This window comes from Sorex araneus, chromosome 5, assembly GCF_027595985.1.
Source record: "Sorex araneus isolate mSorAra2 chromosome 5, mSorAra2.pri, whole genome shotgun sequence".
Classification (NCBI taxonomy): Eukaryota; Metazoa; Chordata; class Mammalia; order Eulipotyphla; family Soricidae; genus Sorex; species Sorex araneus.
Window position 1 is genome coordinate 208,661,222 of NC_073306.1, and position 21,974 is coordinate 208,683,195.

General features: G+C 55.3%; 1 protein-coding gene across 1 annotated transcript in view; it reads left to right on the plus strand.

Moving 5' to 3' along the window:
• The first annotated feature begins 3,668 nt into the window (after nt 1–3,668).
• The window catches only part of AFF1 (ALF transcription elongation factor 1), a 143,052-nt gene continuing 124,746 nt past the window's right edge, over nt 3,669–21,974 (plus strand). Inside the window, exons 1-2 of the mRNA XM_055137931.1 lie at nt 3,669–3,827; nt 16,917–16,984. Coding sequence (XP_054993906.1) covers nt 16,950–16,984 — 35 coding nt within the window. The 5' untranslated portion in view covers nt 3,669–3,827; nt 16,917–16,949. The remainder of the gene's footprint in view (nt 3,828–16,916; nt 16,985–21,974) is intronic.

Consider the following 21,974-nt stretch of genomic DNA (forward strand, 5'->3'; position numbering starts at 1 on the left):
AGAAGACTCACATCTGGGAGCGAATCCAGGAGAAATCCAGTTGCCAAGGATTTAATTATAAATACTTATATCTGTCAGCTGGGTTTTCAACCAAACCCTGAACCTGGGCACAGAGAAGCCAGACAAGAGCTTCCCACAACACCCCCAAAGTGAAAGGTAAAAGTTAAACAGAGAGCAGGACGGGAAGATTTCCACACATAATGATCTGCAGTAGCTTACACTCTTTTTTCTTTTCTTTTCTTTTTTCTTTTCTTGGGTCACACCCGGTAATGCACTGGGGTTATTCCTGGCTCTGCACTCAGGAATTACACCTGGTGGTGCTCAGGGGACCATATGGGATGCTGAGAATCGAACCCGGGTCGGCTGCATGCAAGGCAAACGCTCTACCCGCTGTGCTATTGCTCCAGCCCCTACACTCTTTTTTCTTACACAATTTGCTCTAAATAATTCTACCCACTTAAAATAAAAAAGGTTTTAGTTTTGGGGCCACATCTGGCCGTGCTTAAAGTTTACTCTGGGTTCTGTGTTCAGGGATCACTCCAGATACTCAAGGGATCCCATGTGATGCCAGGGGATGAACCCAGGCTGCCTGCATACGAGAGAAACACTTCACTCACTGTCTCTCCAGCCAGCCACCCATTTTGAACCATTAAGATTGGAGGGGCAAGGTCTGAGGGGCAGTGCAGAAGGTAAAGCACTTTGCATGTGGCTGCTTCAGCTATAGCCCTGGGACAATCCCTGGCAAGTTCCCCGAACCAGGAGTACTCTCTGAGCACTGCTCAGCATGGTCCAAATCTCCCTAGCACCAAAAAAAAAAAAATGATAATGGGAGAAATGGGACTGGGGACATGGTTCAAAGAGTTGGAGGGTGTTTGCTGTGTGTGTAGGAGCCAAGAGTTGGACCCCCAATACACATGGCTCCTGAGTACCCTTAGTGAGCCCCCACACACAAAGAAATGCATCCAGAGTGGGTCCCCAGCACAGCTATGGCGGGGAGGTCACACCTGGCATTGCACTGGAGCTCAGGGATCCCTTCCGGTGGGCTCAGGAAATCATATGGGGCTCCAGGGGTCGAACCCGGGTCAGCTGTGTGCTAGGCAAACGCCTTACCCAGTGCACTTTACCAGCACAGCTGGGTGTGATCCCCAAATAAATAAGAAATACCTTTAAAAAAAAAAACCACCAAACCATGTGAGCATGTTATGTCCTCTCTCTTTTGAAAAAAGAAAGTATTTGGTGAGTAAAACATGTTTATACTTGATAGTAGGGAATTGTAGTAACAACTGGACCACAGTTTCCTGGTCAGTGTTTTATACTCCGAATGCTACTTCTTACCCCACCAGAGAGCGTCAGTAACGCACCAGTTCCCGAGATCCCTTCTCCTGCCCCATCTTTGAGGTTGTATCTCCAACCGTTTCTGTTGGGGACTGTCTGGTCCCTCACTCTGTTCTTCATCCTTCACATATGCACGAGATGGACTCACTTCCCTTGGCATGACCCCTTCCAGCTCCGTCCTGGCTGCAGGGAACAGCCCGGTTCCATCCCTCCCGGTAGCTGACACACTCTCCTTCACTCTCCAGATGACCGGGTTATCCTGTCAGCACACACTAGGTGATACCAGACTGACGTCTCAGAGGTGCTGGAGGAGATGCCAGGAGAGGAACCACGGGCCAGAGGGACATTCCAGTCCTACTTCTCCAAGGAGTCTCCATCCCATTTTCTGGGAGGGCTGGACCAGACGCAGTCCCACCAGAGTGGAGGAGAGTCCCTTTCCTGCACCCCACACCCGGGGCAGCACTGGTCACCTCCACCCTTGTCTTCTCCTGCTAAGGACCCTGCGTGTATGATGATGCTTTTCCTGCAGTGCTCACAGCAGGGGGCTGTGGCAACAGCTGGGCGTCAGGGCACGTGCAACAGCTACCTGTACCTGGCGTGGAAGGCAATACTAACAACTTGGCCATCTTCCTTAGGTGTTTTCCAAAGTCCTTACACTCATTCACTTTATTTTTTTTAAGTGGGGGTGCGGTGGTGTTGGGAGGCTACACCTAGCTCCGTGCGCAGCTCAGGGGTGCTGGGGTTGAACAGGAGACCATGGGGTGTGGGGGATTGAATACTCGCACAAAGCAAGCACCTCACCTTCTTCGTTATCTCTGTGGCTCTCATGAAATATTTTATTTATTTATTAATTTTGCTTTTTGGGTCACACCTGGCGATGCACAGGGGTTACTCCTGGCTCTGCACTCAGGAATTACCCCTGGCCGTGCTCAGGGGACCATATGGGATGCTGGGATTCGAACCCGGGTCGGCCACGTGCAAGGCAAACGCCCTACCCGCTGTGCTATCGCTCCAGCCCCTCACGAAATATTTTAAAAGAAGTTTAGATGTATTAAAATTAGAGTAGGGCCCCAGAGAGAGAGAGAGAGAGAGAGAGAGAGAGATTCGCATGGGCCTTACATGTGGGGGACGGTGGACACTGTCTATTTCTGGCACTGCATGTGAGTGCAGTGAACCCACCAGGAGTGAGTCCTGAGCGCAGGGGCAGGAGGAGGTCCCGAGCACCGCCGGGTGTGGCCCCCAAACCAAACAAATCAGCCAAGCCAAATGAGATTACTGCTCAGAACTTCAAGCCCAGCGAGCATTGCTCCCGCGAGCGCGGGCCCGGTGCTCACTCCCGGTTCTCCTGCAAGGCTGCTGGAGGGCCGGCCCGGGCCCGCGTGCTCCGGCTCCAGGGCCAGTGCTCAGAGGAGAGCCGTGCGGGAATCGCTCCCGGGGTCTCCTCCTTCCGCTGCGTGTGCGTCCCGGGGCCCGTGCTGGGGGATCAGGGCGGGGGTCGGGGTCTCCGCCGGCGGCTGCGGGGGGCCCCGTCTTCTCTCCCCCCAAGGGCACCGGGGCCGCGTCCCCGCTACCCGGGTTGCAGGAGCTCGCCGACACCCGGCCAGCACCAGCGGCTCCCCTGAGACCCTCCAGCCTCCTGGGCCGCCGGGCGCCAAGCAGGAGCTGGGAACCCGCCTGGGACTGGCCTGTCCCGGCAGGGCGGAGAGAGAGGGGTGGAGCCGGATCAGCGGGCGGGGCGGGGCGGAAAGAGAGGGGCGGAGCCTAAACAGCAGTCTGGGCGGGGCGGAGAGGGAGGGGCGGGGCCGGAACAGCTGTCGGGGCGGGGCACAGAGAGAGGAACGGAGCCGGAACAGCGGTCGGGGAGGGGCAAAGGGAGAGGGGCGGAGCCAGAACAGCAGTCGGGGCGGGGAGGAGAGGGAGGGGCGGAGACAAAACAGAGCGGCCGTGCCCGGGGCGGAGAGGGAGGGGCGGAGCCGGAACGGAGGTCGGGCGGGGCTAGGAGGCTGATGAGGCTGGGCTAAGCGAGGGCGAGGCGCGGTCTGGGGCGGGGCTAGGCGAGGGCGAGGCGCGGCCTGGGGCGGGGCTAGGCAGGGATAAACTCGGGAGAGGCGGGGCTAATCTGGGGCTAGGCCCGGCCCGGGGCGGCGCTAGGCAGGTGATGGCTCGGACGGGGCGGGGCTCATCAGGGGATAGGCTCGGGCGGGGCGGGGTTAAGCAGGGGATAGGCCCGGCCTGGGGCGGGGCCAGGCGGGGGCTTGGCGCGGGCGGGGCGGGGCGGGGCGGGGCGGGCCTGCGGGGGCGCGGCCTGGGTCGGGCCGTGCGGAGCAGCGGGCGCCGGCGCGGCGAGTCGGCGGGTGGACGCGGCCGGTCCTGCTCGCTAGCGGGCGCCGCGCGCCCCGCCCTGCGCCTCCGGGAGCCGAGCCCGTCGCGAGCCCGGGGAGCCCTGAGACCCGCGCCCTTCCCGCCGCGTCCGGTCCCGGCGGATCTGGAAGGTGAGGGGCAGCCCCTGCCCTGCCCTGCCCTGCCCTGCCCTGCCCTGCCCTGCCCTGCCCGGCGCCGCCAGCCTGCTCCCCCGGCTGCTCCGACTCCGACCGTGCGCCCTCCGGGAGCCGCGTGCACGGCCGCGGGGCGGGCCGCTGTGTGCGGGGTCATGCGTGTGCGGGACCTAGTGTGTGCGGGCCTAGTGTGTGCAATCATGTATGTGCGGGACCTAGTGTGGGAGGGGACCTAATGTGTGCGGGGGCCTAGTGTGTGTGTGCGGTGGGACCTAGTGTGTGCGGGGTCTAGTGTGTGCAGGACCTAGTGTGTGCGTGTGGGACCTAGTGTGTGCAGGACCTATTGTGTGCGGGACCTAGCGTGTGCAGGACCTAGTGTGTGCAGGACCTAGTGTGTGCGGGGCCTGTGTGTGCTGAGCTGGTTTGTGCCGGGGTAGGGGGCTGCCTGGGCCGTCTTCCCTGCTGCGGAGCTGTCAGGTGCGGCCCGGGGGGTCAGAGACCTTTGCACCCGAGCCCAGCCCTCGGAGACTGAGCTGCGGGCGCTGGGTCGGTGTTTGCTTCCCGTCCAGTGCGTTGGCTCTTGCCTTCTCATTGTGGCTGGGAAGGGTGTTTTGGGTGAATGTTCTGGATGTGAATCCGAAGTGATAAGAAGAAGGGGGCGGGGCCTGTGAGATCCACGCCCAGCACCGCTCTGCTGCTGCCTGCCTGTGGGGCTGAGGGCAGGTGGGGGGTCCCTCTGGCCCGGGCTTCCTGCTTGCAAAACCTGTCGTCGGGCCCTGGAGCCGCCTCCTGCCCAGAGCAGATACCAAGTATTTAACTGCCTGCAGCACATGAAGCCCAGTTCCACCTCGGGGGCTGCGGGGGCCAGGAACGGGGCCCACCAGGCGCAGCCCTGGAACAAGAAATCACTTGAAAAAGTAGAAAAATGAGTTTGAATTCAGCGAACTTGGGAGAGGAAGCGCTTTGGGAGAGATTTGATGTCCTGAAGGACAGAGGCTTTGCGGAAGGTGAGGTTAGGTACCAGGACTGCCCCGTCCACCCCGTTTGTAAATGTTCCCGACCGGGGTGCTAATTCTGGGCAGGGAGTCAGTGAGCTCTCTGCTCTCCACTAGGAGGGAGAACACAAACCCTTCCACAGCCGAATTAGCATCTTATCCACTGTAGCAATTGGATTTCTATGGTGGGCTTTGGCATTTGGCAGATTCGCTTGTCAAAGTTGCGAAGACAGAGTTTTGAGGAATCCCAGTATGTAAAATGAGAATGCAAAGCTCATCCCGAGGGGGAGAGTTTGTGGAGAGAATCCAAGTCAGGCGGGTTGAAGTGCCACCTTCTACAAGATGTGTGGAATATGCGTGTGTGTGTGTTGCCACCAGAAGTCACTGTTTCTCTATGGGGTGCAAGGCCAGGCTGGCTGGTGTAACCTGGCGGCCCTGCTTCTGCTTCCTCTCTGGTTTAACTGAATTTTGCAAGGAGTTGGGTGAACTAATGGTGCCTTATTTTATCCCCAGTAGTGCTCAGGGGATACTCCCAGCCCCATGCTTTGGGGCTACTCTTGGAGGTGCCTGGGGGACCAGGCAGTGCCAGGGAGAGAACCCAGGCCTTCTCGATGCAAAGTATGTGCTCACTTTGCGCTTTACCTTGGGCTTTCTCTCTAGCCCAAAAACCATCCTTTGACTGACTAAGAAACTCACTTATTGGGTTTTGCATTGATGCTGTCTGATTAAGATATATGGGCATGGGGCTGGAGCAATAGCACAGTGGGTAGGGCATTTGCCGTGCACGTGGCCGACCCGGGTTCGATCCCCAGCATTAGTAATTCCTGAGTGCAGAGCCAGGAGTAACCCCTGTGCATCGCCAGGTGTGACCCAAAAAGCAAATAAAATAAAATTAAATTAAAAAATATATATATACATACATATATATGTATATATATTATATATACATATATGTGTATATATATAGATATATATACATATATATATCTCTACTTTTGATGCCTATATATATATAGGCATCAAAAGTAGAGAGAGAGTATGTGGAAAATTGTCTACCATAGAGGCAGAGGGCAGGTTGGAACAGGGGTGGGGGATGGGTGGATACTGGGGACATTGTTGGTGGAGAATGTGCACTGGTGGAGGGATGGGTGTTTGATCATTGTATGACTGAAACTCAAACATGAAAGCTTGTAACTGTATCTCATGGTTATTCAATTAAAAAAAAAGGATCTATGGGCACATGGAGGGTGGCCTTGAGCATGGCTGTGTCTGGGTTCCAGAGGACTTCGACTGCCAGGGCTCTGCTCAGGGCGGGGAGGGAAACTCAACCCATCCCTCCAAGGGGCCCCAGTGAAGGCAGCCAGGCATGGGGGCAAGAGACTCTGCTAGGCAGTCCCACCCAGAAACTGTCCCCAGCGCCGTGTAATCCCATCAACAGCCAACATGCAGAGACTATAAAACCAAGCTCCTGGAAGAGAGCGACACAGAGTCTCTTGCCCCTGCACATGGCTGTCTTCACCGGGGCCCCTCGGAGGGGGTGGGTTGAGTTTCCCTCCCTGCCCCGAGCAGAGACCCGGCAGCCAAAGTCCTCTGGAACCCAGCCACAGCCATGCTCAAGGCCCCTCTCCACACGTTCGGACGAGCCTCACGCATGAAGGAAATGGCAGAGGAACCAGGTGTGCGGGACCCGGGGCTGAGACCTCCAAACCTGCTCGGATCAGGACTGGGCCTCTTCTGCCCAGAACCCCCATTTTCCAGTAGCTAGGCGGTCACACCCAGGGACTGCCCCTGGCACCGTGTAATCCCATCAATAGCCAACATCCAGAGACTATAAAACCAAGCTCCCGGAAGCTCGTGGCCGCAAGACCTCTTATAGCCTAGTTCCGAGAGTTTCCTGCCCGCATGGGAGAGCCTCGAAAACTCCCCGTGGCATATTCATATGCCAAAAGCAGTAATAATGATGGGTCTCATTCCCCAGACCCTGAAAGAGCCTCCAGTGTGTTACCGTTGGGAAGGACGAGTGAAGAGAGGCTGCTAAAATCTCAGGGCTAGGACAAATGGAGACATTACTGAGACCACTCGAGAAAATCAACGATCAATGGGATGATAATGATGATGATGATGATGATGATGATGATGATGATGATGACGATGATGATGGACACATATCTATGTGTGTATTGTACATATATCCAACAGACTGGCATGCATGTCTCGCTTGTAGCAGTTCCAGGTTTGAGCCCTGGGATCACGGGGTCCTGGGAACACTGAGCTGGTTGTTGTCATTCCTGCAGCATCACATCGCTGTGTGTGTCCTAACCCCCAGCCCACCCACAGATGCAGAGTATATATATTGTTGCTGCTGTTGTTTCAGTGTTTTTTTAACTGCCGAGGAGCGGGCACTCATTTGCATACTTGGGCATGCGGGAAGGAACACACTTGGCTGCTGTGCATGCAGACGATTCTCCTGTGGTTCCAGGAACCCAGTGCTGCAGGGATTGCATCCCGCACGCGGGGGCCCTGCTGGGAATCAAACCCAGGGCCTCAGACCTGCAAGGAACCAGCCCCAGTCCCAAAGGGGAAGTTAGTTCACGTTTGGATTCGCACAGGACACACAGCGGACATAGCTGTCTTACACCCTGAGGACGTCGCTGTCTCTTAGGTGTGATGCCATCGCTGGAACCCTCGCTGGGACCCTCTCTGGGACCCTCGCCTTCCATTCCAACCCTTCAGTGTCCAAGTCAGCGCTGGGGCGACCCCAGGCGGCTGGGGCGCACTGGCCCTTCCAGAGTGGGTGCTCATGACCTCAGGTGCGACTGGGGTACTCTGTTTGCTTCAGGAAGGGAGATTTTCACAGGGGTGCTCAGGGTTGCTCTCCCCGGAAAGGGGGTGGCAGGCCAACTATGTCTGGGAGCCTCCTGGGTGACTGTCAGCTCATTTTTCAGAAGCCTGAGTAAGTGTGTTTGAGAAAGTACAAATTCAGGAATGACATTTTTCCAGAAACGTACTGCGGTGTTATTTAGTCCATAAACATAGGATTGATTTTGTAAATATGTTCTCATTAAATTATAAAGTTACTCAATTAAACAATAAAATGAAGTCAGTTTCTGTTCCCAGAGGGTATTTAATTGGTGGTGGTTTTCTAGCAGTATCTTTCTTAAAAAAAAAAAAAATCGACAGTGTAAGTTTATTTAATATCTGTTGAATCTCTGATTACAGAGATTGTGCAGGGGCCGGGGAGACAGCCCCAAGGCCTGGAGCAGGGCTCGGCGTGCCGAGGGCCCCAGTTCCCACGGTCAATGGTCACTGGCTTCCTGAGCTAAGCTCCGAGGCCCGGCAGATCCCGATAAAATAAAGTAGACTGAACGAACTCTGAATTTCTTTTTTTGTTTTGTTTTGTATTTGGGTCACACCTGGCAATGCACAGGGGTTACTCCTGGCTCTGCACTCAGGAATTACCCCTGGTGGTGCTCAGGGGACCATATGGGATGCTGGGATTCGAACCCAGGTCGGCCGCGTGCAAGGCAAACGCCCTACCTGCTGTGCTATTGCTCCAGCCCAAACTCTGAATTTCTTTCCTAAAATTCTATCCCAGTTCAGGTGTCCGTGTGAGACACACGCTTCCTTGTAAGCCCACGTCCTTGCTTCCTGCCTTCCTGTATATGTACTGCCGGTCCCTCAAGATGGGTCCTTTAGAGTCGTGGTTGCTAATTGCAGTTTCTTTCTGCAGCTTTAGGTCAGCACTCCTTGAGTCGTGTTCTCTAGGGGAGAAGAAAAAAAAAATCAGCTCGCTTTCTTAAATTATCTGGCCCATTTTAAACATGACTAAGGCTTTCTTGTCCAAGTGGCGTTTTCCTATTAAAAGACTGAGCTGGTTGTGACAAGTGTTGCCTGAAGGAATCAGTTACATCATTAACAGACTCCTTGAGCTTCGTTCCGGGTGTCTGCCATGTAACGGGCTGCTGCTGGGCACTGAGAGTCCTCTGAGCGTCGGGGGCGGGGCTGAGGCCCCCGGTCAAGAGGCTGCTCGGGCAGAGCGCTCGTTCTCCTGGCACAGAGGCCCTCTGCCCATGGGTGGCCGCTCAAGTCCAAGTGGGACTCTACAGCTGGGGTCGCTTTCCAGTTGGAGTCAGGAAGTGGAGCTGGAGTTCAGAGCTTGCCCGTGACTCAAAGCCTGGTACCCTTTCACTACAGTACACTGTGTTGATATGTGGTTTCCTGTTTTTCAAGAATTGCTGCTTGACACGAAAATATAAATAGTGTCTCTTGTTGGCTGAGTAGTTCTTTCTGATCAGTAGGGGAAGGACGACCTTTCCTTTCAGCGTTTTGTGGATCTGTGACTCTGTAGAAGAATGCAGCTCGGAGAGGCCCGTGGTACATATTTGCACTAGATAAAGAGCCTAAGCCGTCGTAGAAACGAGGGCCAGGCCCTGTCAGCCGTCTCCCTGGCTGCTTGAGATCTGTTCTCTGAGTCGCGAAAGGTCAGTTCACATCCCTGTGTAAATTCAGGTCTGCCCAAACCGTTCCCCATCAGTCTCAGAGTGAACAAACAGTGAATATATTCTCCAGATTCAACTTTGCCTCAGAAACTTCTGGAATGCTTGCTAAATTTCAGGTGTGCTTTCCCACCCGAGACTGCTGATTTAGTAGGTTTGGGGTCGTGCCCTAGATTTTGCACTTCATGGTAGCAGTGCTGCTGGTTCTGGAGGTACGCTTTCCCGTGTTGCACAGAATCAAAAAAGCACAACTTCTTCATCCAGAGAGTGTGAGCATGAATTTTTTTTTTTTTTTAGTCAGGGGTTGGGTGGGGGTCAGTTGAAGTAGGGGAAGGTGCTGGGGAGGTGGGCACGGTTTTTGTACTGCACTTGGCTGCATTTTTTTTTTTTTGGGTGTGTTTTTGTTTTTGTTTTTTTAGGTCACACCTGGCGATGCACAGGGGTTATTCCTGGCTCTGCATTCAGGAATTACTCCTGGCGGTGCTCAGGGGACCATATGGGATGCTGGGGATCGAACCTGGGTCGGCCGAGTGCAAAGCAAATGCCCTCCCCGCTGTGCTATCGCTCCAGCCCCTTTATGCAGCTTCTTGATGCTGAGGTGCCGTCGTGCCGGGCGGGTTGGGAAGGCACGGGAGCTGGGGCGCCTGCTCCTCAGGGAGTCGGCGCTGGGCGCTCTGGTGCCAGCCGGGCACATCACACCCGCACTGCGCACTGCCAGGAGTGTCCCTGCAGCACAGAACCAAGCGTCAGTCCTGAGCACAGCAAGGCGTGTGGCCCCAAAATACACAGTTTGTTTCCAACCCCTGCTCCATCCCTGGCACCACATAGGGTCCCCCCATACTACTGGGGGTCACTCCTGAGCACAGAGCCAGGAAGCCCCCAGGCAACACTGGGGGGCTGGAGCAATAGGAGAGGGGGAGGGTGTTTGCCTTGACACAGCCGACCCAGGTTCAGTCCCAGCATCCCATATGGTCCCCCGAGCACTGCCAGGAGTAATTCCTGAGTTCAGAGCCAGGAGTAGCCCCTGAGCATCGTCAGGTGTGACCCCCCTCCCCCCCAAAAAATGTTCAAACAACACTGGATATGGTCTAAAAAATAAAAAATTAAAATTAAATTAAAAAAATTAAAATGAAAGTGTTAGTAGTGTGGCGGTATCTCCTTTATCATGCAGTTGGGTCAATGAAGGATCCTGAGATTCGACAGACTCAGCAGAGTGTAATGAGTGCTAATAAATATTTCTATTATTAATCCTGGTTCTCTTTTAAGTTGATAAACATTATCTAAGGAGATAAAAGAATTGCATAACTGCCCCCTCTAGTTGGTTACGGGATTCATCTTTGATGATTCTAGCCTGAAACGGGGATAATGCATCTGCCGCTATGTCACCAGCCCCTGGGGAGGGAGAGGGGAACATCTGCCGCCAGCAGCGCGGGGCTCTCCTCGCTTCGGGGCCTCAGCACACAGCGTCTGGCCGGGTCCAGGGCCGTCGGCCCCAGATTCCAGGACACTTCTGCTGCCGGGGCCCGCTGCCGGCCAATGAGGGGCAGTGCGGGCGCAGGGGCCGCATGGGTGACCCGGGACAGGACTCGCACTCTGCCGGGACATGCGCAGTGAAGGTGTATTTATTCAGGAATTCTCGGACCACGCCTGGCTGTGCTCTCAGCCATCACGCCTGGTGCTGTTTGGGGGACCATTTGGGATGGCAGGAATGGAACCCAGGGCGACCGCAGACACGGCAAGAGCCCTACCCACTAGGGCTATCTCTCTAGTCCCTTGAACACTTGTTTAGTTTCTTTTGGGGGGGGGGTCACACCCAGCGATGCATAGGGGTTATTCCGGCTCTGCACTCAAAAATTACTCCTGGCAGTGCTCGGGGGACCATCAGGGATGCTGGGAATCGAACTCGGTCGACCACACATGCAAGGCAAATGCCCTACCCACTGTGCTAACTCTCCAGTCCTTTGAACACTTATTTAGGTTTTATGTTTGTTTGTATGTTTGTTTTCATTTTGGGGTCACACTGGGTGATGCTCAGGGGTTACTCCTGGGTCTGCACTCAGGAATTACTCCTGGTGGTTCTCAGGGGACCCTGTGGGATGCTGGGAATTGAACCCAGGTCAGCTACATGCAAGTCAAACGTGCTCCCCACTGTACTATAGCTCCAGCCCCCCCCCTTTTTTTTTTTTGCTTTTTGGGTCAATCCCGGCGATGCACAGAGCTTACTCCTGACTCTACACTCAGGAATTCCTCCTGGCGGTGCTCAGGGGACCATATGGGATGCTGGGAATCGAACCCGGGTCGGCCGCCTGCTGCAAGGCAAATGCTGTACCCGATGTGCTATTGCTCCAGCCCACTTACTTAGTTTTGCATAAGTAAATTTCATGCTGTGGTGTGTACTCTGCAAAGATGGGGGGGGGCGGTCAGCACCTATGTTTTAATTTTTTTATATTTTTTAGGAAGGAGGTTACACTGGCTCCGTGCTCAGGGCTGCCTCCAGGCTCTACTCTCTTGGCTCTGTGGCCGGGATTATTCCTGACAGTGCTCTGGGGAGCCTGGGTGGTGCCGGGATGGAACCCAGCTCGGCTCCATGCAAGGGTGACTGCCTCAGCTTGTCCTGCCTGGGGGAAGAGTTATGCTATTCTCAGGGTCAAGGACAGTTGCCCTGAGGCTGGAGGGCGTCTGCCTTGCACTCAGCCGACCAGGGTTCAGTCTCCAGCATCCCATAAGGTCCCCCAGCACCGCCAGCAGTAGTTCCTGAGTTCAGAGCCAGGAGTAACCCCTGTGCAGCAACCGAGTGTGCAAAAAAAAAGGAGGGGGGCGGCTGGAGCGATAGCACAGCGGGTAGGGCATTTGCCTTGCATGCGGCCGACCCGGGTTCGATTCCCAGCATCCCATAGGGTCCCCTGAGCACGGCCAGGGGTAATTCCTGAGTGTAGAGCCAGGAGTGACCTCTGAGCATCGCCGGGTGTGACCCAAAAAGCAAAAAAAAAAAAAAAAAAAAAAAGGAACTTGCCAGTGCTTGGAGTTAAGTTCCCCCACCCCACGCCCCCCAGCAGTGCGGGGCACCTTGCAATGGCAGAGTGTATGCCAGAGTCAGCTCCGTGAATGGCCAGTGCCCGGACCCGGGTACCACTCTCTGGCCCGTGTCTTTTCCGCTGCAAAATGACAGGCCTGAGGAGGTCCGTCTCGGTTCCGAGGAGATGGTGGGGGCCCGGGCGCGTGTGCGCCTCGCTGGGTGGGGCCCTGGGTCCCGTCCCCAGCATCTCACGGCTCGGCTCGGCCCATTGCCTCCTTACCTCACCCCAAGAGAAAAGAAATGACAGTGTAGAAGTGGCAGCAGAACTCGCCCGCTTGCCATGGCCGCACTGACCAGGTGAAACTGCACGCGTGTTTCCTTGGCTCCGTGACTGGCTCTGGGCGGAGTGAGACACCGTTTAATTAATTAGGGGCTGTTCCCGCCGCTGGCCGAGTCCTTCCCTCGCACACAGGCAAGCTCGCAGTGGGCCCGCTCAGGCCGTGCTAACCAGGCCGTCGGGCTGAGTGATGAGAGCTGGGGAGATGCTGGCAGTGCCCTGCTCCTGGGGGCACCAGCGCCCCCCCCCACCCGGAGCCTGGTCCCGATGCCGAGAAGAACCCTGGGGGGGAACTTGCCCTGGCACGGGTGTCTGGCTTTGCTGGGCAGCTGAAGGGCCGTGCAGGTGGCCCGGCCGGCTGGAATCCTGGGAGATCACCGTCTGGCCGCGTGGGGGGGACTCTGAAGGACTCACACAGACCAGAGTGGCGTGTGACTCATGCCTGACGCACGGCCTGTGACTAAGGGACCCGAGGCGCGGGGGCGGGGGAGGGAGGGAGGGGGACTGGCCAGGACCTCCCAACCCCCAACTCTGCTGTGGAATCCGGGCCTGTGCGCTCTCGTCCTGCCCACGAGCTTCACGAATGCGCTCGAGACTTCCAGCATGTTCCGGGGGTGGCCGAGAGGGAGGGGCAGCCTCACGGTGACCAAGCGCCCGTGTGAGACAGGCTTCGGGCTAAAAATAGTGCGAGCAGGACCCGAGTAATCCTCAGCAGCCCTGCGCGGCCCTCGCTGCGGTGAGAAGGTCACGAGGGGGCGGGGGGCACCGTGGTTTAGGGACACGTGCTTCCTTCTTGGCGGGTTGTGAGGTCTACACGGCTTGTCCTGAAGACCGAGAGGAAGTCGCCTGGCCTGGTCTACACTGGGCAGTTGTCATCGGCCGGACCCGGAACATCTCAGGACTGGAGAGCTGGTGCCGGAGTCAGACGCTTGTCCACGGTCAGCCTGGTCCCATCCCTGGCACCACCCTGGCACCCCGAGGGCCACCAGGAGTGACCCCTGAGCAGCCCTGGGTATGACACGTCCCTCCTGCTCCCCTGTTCTTTCAAGGAGAAGCTAACGGAAACAGGTGCCCATTTCCTTTCTCAGGAGAGGGTCAGGCCGATGGTTTCCTGCACGCGGCAGGCTCCCGACCTTCCGCAGGGTCCGAGCTGAACGCCTGGCCTGGGCAGCCAGCCCTGCGGGTCATGGGTACTTCTGATTGTGCCGCCTGTCCCCGCCTCCACGCGAAGGCAGCGGCTCTGGGTCCGAAGTTAAGCATTTGAGCTGCTTGGCCAGCGAGTGGGGCGCCCTTGTGCCGTCGGGGATCACCCTGATCTGGGGGCCCCCAGCCTTGCCCACACACGAGGCTTGGTCTGCTCCGATCAGTTCTGTCTGCAGAGCTGGATGCCTCTAGAACGTCTCTCTCCTTGTGGAACCCGTGCCCAGCCGTCACTCAGGGCCGAGACCCAGCCCTTCAGCGCATGGCCCCGCTGCAGACTTGGTCGCTCCCCAGGACTGGTTTTAAAAAGACGTATTTTCTGGGGCTGGAGCAATAGCACAGCGGGAAGGGCGTTTGCCTTGCACACGGCCGACCCGGGTTCGATTCCCAGCATCCCATATGGTCCCCCGAGCACCGCCAGGAGTAATTCCTGAGTGCATGAGCCAGGAGTAACCCCTGTGCATTGCCGGGTGTGACCCAAAAACAAAAACAAAAGAAAAAATAAAAAAAAATTAAAAGACGTATTTTCTTTTGAGCAGTGTTAGGTTCGCGGCAAATATGTCCCCGGGGGTGCAGTGAATTCCCCAGGCACTGCCTGCCCCCAGCCGGCCAGCCCAGAGTGCCGTGCCAGAGCGTGAAGTTGTCTCGGAGTCAGCAAGCTGGTGGCGACTGGGTTGACAGAGGCTCAGCAAGAGCCGTTTTGTTTGTTTTTTTGTTTTTGTTGGCGTTCCTCTTGGCTCTGTGCTCAAGAGTTATTCCTGGCAGTGCTCAGGGGACCGTAAGAGACCCTGGTGTCCTACCACCGCTTCGGCCCCCGCAGGAACATCTTAGCGGGCGTACAGCAAGCTGCACTACCGACCTGCTCATTCCTTGCCAACCTTGGCTCAGAGGGTGGGGCTGGAGGGATAGCACAGTGGGCAGGGCACTTGCCTGGCACGCGCCCACCCCAGGTGCTCTCCCGGCATCCCATACAGCCCCCTGAGCACCGCCAGGAGTAATCCCCGAGTGCAGAGCCAGGAGTGAGCCCTGAGCATCGCTGGGGGTGACCCCCAAATGAAAAGAAAACAAACAAGCACAACAGCCCAATGTTCCGGGATAGCACCACCCCGGCCCGCCCTCGGCTCTGCCTCCCTCGGGCGCCTGCTGACACTCAGATCTGTGAGTCCTGCTTCTCCGCTGCTTTGCTGATGCAGTGACGACAGTCTGCCCTTTCTGTTCTCAGCGCCCAGGAAAGGCTTGTTGGTTCCGTGAAGGAACGAGGGAACTCGGGACCCCTCTCGGTCACCGACTCACACCGACTCACGCTGGAACTGCACGGCTGCTGTGAGGCTGCTGGGGCCCTTCCCCAGGGTCAGAAAATGCACCGCCTTCACCCACACTGTGGGTTAACCACGTAACTGTGCCAGCCTGCGCCGGGGGCCGGAGAGGGAGTAGCCAGAGGAGAGGGGGTCTTTTGCCAAGATCCCTGAGCACAGCGTCAGAAATAAGCCCTGGGCAGCCCTCGGGGTGGCCCCCAAACCAAAGAGGCTAAAAGGAGGTAGAAGGGAGTGAGGAAGCGAGGAGAAAAACAAGGATGTATTGGCCGAGGAGGGAGTGGGGGAGGGGTGGTGGGAGGGAGGCTCCCAGGGACCTTGTCAGGGACCTGAGGGGGGTGGGGGTTTAGGCCAGGGTCACTCTATCTGTCTGGAGAGTCGGTCCCAAAGCAGGTTTGACCCTGGAAAGCTGTGAGACAGCCAGAATGTTTGCGGCCTCTGCTGCATTCTTTCAAGGGAGGAGGTGGGGGACAAATGCTCGCTAGTGTGGAAACATTGTAGTCAGCAAGCCCGCAATTTTAGTTTCATGGGGGGCAGATAAAAGACCTTATCGGGGTCAGAGGGGATCCAGCCTGAGCCGGGAGGAGCCGGTGAGCGGCCTGAGAGATCAGGACAGTGAGGACTGTTACTGGCCACCGCAGTGTGCCCCGCAGTGTCCCTGGTGTATCTAGCAGCTTGTTAAATCCGTGTATCTAGCAACTTGTTACATCGGTCTATCGGTGTATCTAGCAGCTTGTTACATCTGTGTATCTAGCAGCTTGTTACATCCATGTATCTAGCAGCTTGTTACATCTGTGTATCTAGCAGCTTGGTGTATCGGTGTATCTAGCAGCTTGTTACATCTGTCCCGAGATCATGTGCCTTTGCTTCAAGGATGTTTGACAGAGTAGAATCTATTTAAAGCAAGTTAAGATATGGGGCTAGCGCGATAGCACAGCCGGTAGGCCTTGCACTCAGTCGACATGAGTTCGATTCCCAGCATCCCATATGGTCCCCTGAGCCCCCGCCAGGAGTAATTCCTGGGTGAAGAGCCAGGAGTAACCCCTGTGCATCACCAGGTGTGACCCAAAAAGCAATAAATAAATAAATAAAAATAAAGCAAGTTAAGATAAGTCGCGGTGAATTTACAAACACAAGAAAGGGAAGAGGAACCAGCTGTGCCGCTGTTGGCCTGGGCAGCGCCTGCCTCCCCGCCATGCCCGCTAGTGCCACCCCATCTGCCCGGGTGAGATGACCAGGCCGCTCCTTAAATCCCGCCCTGCTACAGGGAAGGTGTAAATCCCGTGGAAATTGAAGCCTCTGACCAGTGGAAGTGGAACCCCGGGCCTGGCCGATCGAGGCCTGTTGGTGCAGTGCCGGGACCCCGTTCCGAGTCCAGCCTCGCCGCCTCCTGCCCTGGCGGGCGCCGGCCCAACCTCTCAGTCAGACCCCGTAGAGCTGTCGGTTCTCTTCTTTGCAAGAGGGGATGGCAGTGATTGTTGTGCTCACATGGGATAAAATTGTTGTGTTCACACAAAACTTTTTTTTTTTTTCCGGAAAGAACGGGTGTAAGGCAGGGTCTGGCTCGAGAGGACAGGGAGCGCGGCGTCCCCCTCCTCAGGAGTGGCGGCCACCTGTCCTGAGGTCAGGGCAGCCTCCGAGGACGCCGGGAGGGGAGCCGGGCTCCTTGCAGCCCCGGCCCGGCCCTGAGCCCGCGCCCGAGTGCTCACCGCCGCTGTCTCTCTTGCAGATGACCGGGCTGGGCACGTCCCACTGACGGGCCATGGAGCTTCCCGACCACGCCAGCTGCAGTGCCAGGTAAGGCGACAGCTGCGGGCGAGGAAACGACGGTCTGCACACATGCTCTCCGCCAGAGAGGAGCTTGCTTATTCTCCCACTCTCTGTCTGTCTCTCTCCCTCTCTGTCTCTCTCTGTCTCTCTCTCCCTCTCTGTCTCCCTCCCCCCCTCTATCCCTCTCTGTCTCTCTCTCTCTCTCTGTCTCCCTCCCCCCTCTATCCCTCTCTCTCTCTGTCTCCCTCCCCCCCTCTATCCCTCTCTGTCTTCCTCTCTCTCTCTGTCTCCCTCCCCCCTCTACCCCTCTCTCTGTCTCCCTCCCCCCTCTCTCCCTGTGTCTTTCTCTCTCTGTGTCTCCATCCCCCCTCCCTTTCTCCCTCTCTCTCTCTCCCTCTCTCTGTCTCTCCCTCCCTCTCTCCCTCTCCCTCTCTCTCCCTCTCCCTCTCCCTCCCTCTCTCTCTCCCTCCCTCCCTCTCTCTCTCTCTCTCTGGCTCCATGTCTCCCTCCTTCTCTCTCTTTCTCTCTCTCTCTCTCTCTCTCTCTCCCTCTCTGGCTCCATGTCTCCCTCCCCCTCTCTCTTTCTCTCCCTCTCTGTCTCTCTCCCTCCCTCTCTCCCTCTCCCTTTCTCTCTCTCTCTCACATCTCCGCTCCCTCTCTCTCTCTCTCTCTCTCTGGCTCCGTGTCTCCCTCCGCCTCTCTCTTTCTCTCCCTCTCTGTCTCCCCCCCCCCCCAACCTCTCTCCCCTATTCCTGTAACTTAAAAACGCTTTGGTGCAGGAAAAACTTTGGAATTTTGTTTCCTCTACAAGAAGTCAAGCTTGTTAAACTAGCTGTCTGCACTTTAAGCTGTTCTTCAAGTCTCTTGATTCACTTCTGGTTTTCTGTGCCCACGTTCAGCTGACCACCCAGGGCGCGATCCCGGGCTGTGCCAGGCACTGTGTGAGGTGCCGGGGAGGGGACCCAGGTCGTGCGCGTGCAGGGCAGATGCCGGCTCCTCCGTCTCTGCGGTCCTCCGCTCATGTCTCTAGCAGGTGCCCGAGTCCTCTGTTCCCGATGCTAATCCGATGGCACGCACAGGCTGTGCCGAGACAGGCAGCACAAGGAAATCCACCTTAGGAGGGCCACAAGGGGCGGGAATTCTGTCCCGTGTGTTCCATGACTCACCCCTCTCCGACTCCATGGCTGTGGCTCACTGCCGTGTACGTTGGGGCCCACCTGGGTCCTGGAGGGCATCCACAGAGCCGGACTGGAGCAGGCATGAAGCAGTTGCCCACTGACAGCTGGGGGGGTGGGGGGCTGAGCACACTTTATCTGGGTTTGATCCCTAACATCTCATGGTCCCGAGTGCTACAGGGAGTGAGGTGGGAACCCCTCAGCACCTCTGGGTGTGACCAAAAAAAAAAATTCCTTGGCTATCCAGAAGGAATCTTTTATTTATATCATAAAGATACAGAAGAGTTCTTTAAAGGGGGTCAAAGCCGTAGTACAGCGGGGAGGGCATTGGCCTTGCATGCAGCCAACCTGGGTTCGATTCCTGGCATCCTATTGGGTCCCCTGAGCACCGCCAGGAGTGATTCCTGAGTGCAGAGCCAGGGGTGGCCCCTGAGCATTGCCGGGCGTGGCCCAAAAAGCCAAAACAAAGAAACAAAAAAGAGTTCTTTCTGTCCTTACTAATTCTTTAATTCATGAATAATTCTTTATCCAATTTCAATGTCTTAGTATTCTTATGCCCCCTGCCTCCTGGGCGGTTTAGCAGCTGTGCCCCAGGTGGTCCCCCTCCCTCCTAGAGGAAGTCTTGCAGCCCACCCCTCTGCAATCCACACTCTCAACGGAGCTCCGAGCTCCTCCTCTGTCTTAAGGCTTGTTCCTATTGTTCACTTACACATAAGCTTTAGGGTTTTTTTGTCTAGTTTTGGTGTCTTGTTCTTTCTAGATTCTGGTAGATTCTCTTTTTGATTGAGCTTAGAGGGGTCTTTCTCCACCGAGATTGTGAAAATAGTGTGTTGTGTTTTTACTGGAACTCGGAAGATTCTTGTTGCTGTTGTTGCTGTTGTATTTTTTTTTTTTTTTTGCGTTTAAATCAAAACTTGTAAGCTGGTGACCTCAGGAACAGCTCTGGTTAACAGATGGGTTTTGTTTGGCTCCTGTGGTGTTCTTAAAAATAAGTAACCTGCCAGCGAGTTTTATATAACAATCAGGACTTTGTCTTCTTTCGCAATGGCCGAGGCTCCATAGTGTTGGGCCCGGGCTGCTGCCGCGGTGGGGGTGGGGGGGGCAGGGCTGCTCCTCTCTGGAGAAGCGGAACTCGCTGACTCAGTTGGCCAAGAGGTCTGTTCTCTGTGCCTGGAATCTGTCGCTCTCCTGAGCGCCAGCGGAATGTCCCTCTGGGGCATCTACTTGGTCAACTTGTCCCGGAGAGATTTGATGTAAATAATAATAATAATAATAATAAAGTTGGCGATCGGAAGCATAATTCAGCAGTAGGGCCCTTGCCTTGCGTGTGTGAGACTCTTTGTTCCTTAGTCCTGTATGTGCACACTCTCACCTTCATTCACACACTCACACAAGTGCACTCACCTTCTCACCTAGATGCACAACTCATGCACACTCAAACACACCTCTCTCTCTCTGTCTCTGTCTCTGTCTCTGTCTCTCTGTCTCTCTCTCTCTCTCTCTCTCTCACACACACACACACACACACGATCTTGGGAAAGCACTGATGTTTTCTATTTCCCTCGTTTCTAGTTTTCTAAAATTCCCCAACAACTGGATTCCCACTTTGATTTAGTTAACTTGCGTTGCCTCCTTAGAATTCTTCTAGGCTCTTTGGCTGGGCTGGATAATGCCGTGGGATGGGGGGGATGGACACTTTTATTCAGGACCCACCAGCATTGATCCCTGGCACCCCTAGTGGTCTCTAGAGCCCTTCCAGGTGGGGCCCAAAAACTAAGAAATAAACTTTTGACTTTTTTAGTATTTTGCCTCACTGGTAGTTTTAGCATCGAAGGATGTGTTATACACTTTCATATTAGTAGCAAGTGAATAGGTAATGGATGTTTAAAGGGACGTGCCCATAATTTATTAAGTGATCGGCCCTTTTCTGAGTTCCATCTCTCTCATGCCCATTGTCGAACCCTCCTGTCCCATATCTCATCTAACAATGCCACCGCACCAGCTGACAGTATCTCTGTCACTGTCACTGTCATCCCATTGCTCATCGATCTGCTCAAGCGGGCACCGGTAACATCTCCATTGTGAGACTTGTTACTGTTTTTGGCATATCGAATACACCACAGGGGGCTTGCCAGGCTCTGCCAGGGGGGCGAGACAGTATCTCTATGATTTAATATTCAGGCAGAGGTTTTTGGTTTGTTTTGGACCCCACATGTGCAGGGCTGCACACCCCCTCTGTGCTCGGGATCACTCCCGGAGGGGCTCGGGGACCATATGGGATGCTGGGGATCAACCCAGTCAGCCACAGCCAAGGCAAGTACCTTACCACTGTGCTGTGTCTTTAGCCTCTCAGGAACATTCTTTATCACTATTTTTTATTTTTTTAGAATTTTGTAATGATTCCCATTGGCAAAGTTGCTCTCTGTGAAGGAACCTAAATATCACATCATTAAAATTTGAGGAAATGGGGCCGGAGAGATAGCACAGCGGGTAGGGCGTTTGCCTTGCACGTGGCCGACCCGGGTTCGATCCCCGGCATCCCATATGGTCCCCCAAGCACTGCCAGGAGCAATTCCTGAGTGCAAAGCCAGGAGTAACCCCTGAGCATCGCTGGGTGTGACCTAAAAAGCAAAAAAAAAAAAAAAAATGAGGAAATGAAGAAATTTAAATTTTCAGCTTTAAGATTTTGTGTGTGTGTGTGTGTGTGTGTGTGCGCGCGCGCGCGCACGCAGATAATGCACTTCCAGATTTTTCTTATCATTTGCTTTGCACCCAGTACAGTTTCTGGTAGAATTAGTTATAACAGCGTTGGGCTGGATTCACTGGGTTCAGGCATGCTGCAGTGAACGGCCCTAGCTTCAGTCTCTAGCAAGATAAAAAAAAAAAGATACTTTGTTGGCTATGATTCACAGGTGTTTTCTGTGGGTGCTAATTAAGTCAAGAGGGGTAACTGCTAGGGTTGGGGCCAGAGTACAGCTGGTAGGGTGCCGGTAGCTGCCCTAGGATTGAACCCTGGCACCACACAGGGTACCCCAAAACCCACCACGAGTAAACCATGAGCACCGCCAGCTGTGGCGAGGAGGAAACAGACAAGGGGGGTTGGGGGGCTGGGTGTAACCGCTCTTTGTACTGTTGCCATTGTTATATTTGTTTCTGCACTGCTTCTCGCCTGCTTGCGCTGTTCCTTTACATTTTCCTACCCGGAATGTGCCGTGAGACAGGGAACCCTCAATGTGGCCGTTTCCACTCGTGGTGGGACAGGGGAGCCCGAGGTGGAGCCGTTCTCACACAGCCAACCCGAGCCCTGCCCTGGGGCTGAAGACACCCGCAAGGTCCTGCCGCATTTTAAAGTCACTTCATCTTTGTGCCTTTTTTTTTTTTTTTTTTTGCTTTTTGGGTCACACCCAGCGATGCACAGGGGTTACTTCTGGTTCTACACTCAGGAATTACTCCTGGCGGTGCTCAGGGGACCATATGGGATGCTGGGATTCGAACCCAGGTCGGCCACATGCAAGGCAAATGCCCTATCCGCTGTGCTATCGCTCCAGCCCATCTTTGTGCTTTTATTTTTCCTGCCATTTCCAATTTTCTCTTTCTTCGTGGAACGAGAGAATCCGCCTTGGTTCCATTTCATTGCCCTAGCTCCGTCTTACCATTCTGTGTCATTCAAAACTCGCCTTTTCAGAGTTCTTTCTCTCTCTTTTTTTTTTTTTTTTTTAATTTTTGGGTCACACCTAGCTGTGCAGAGGGGTTACTCCTGGCTTTGCACTCAGGAATTACTCCTGGCGGTGCTGGGGGACCATGGGATGCTGGGAATCGAACCCGGGTCGGCCGAGTGCTGC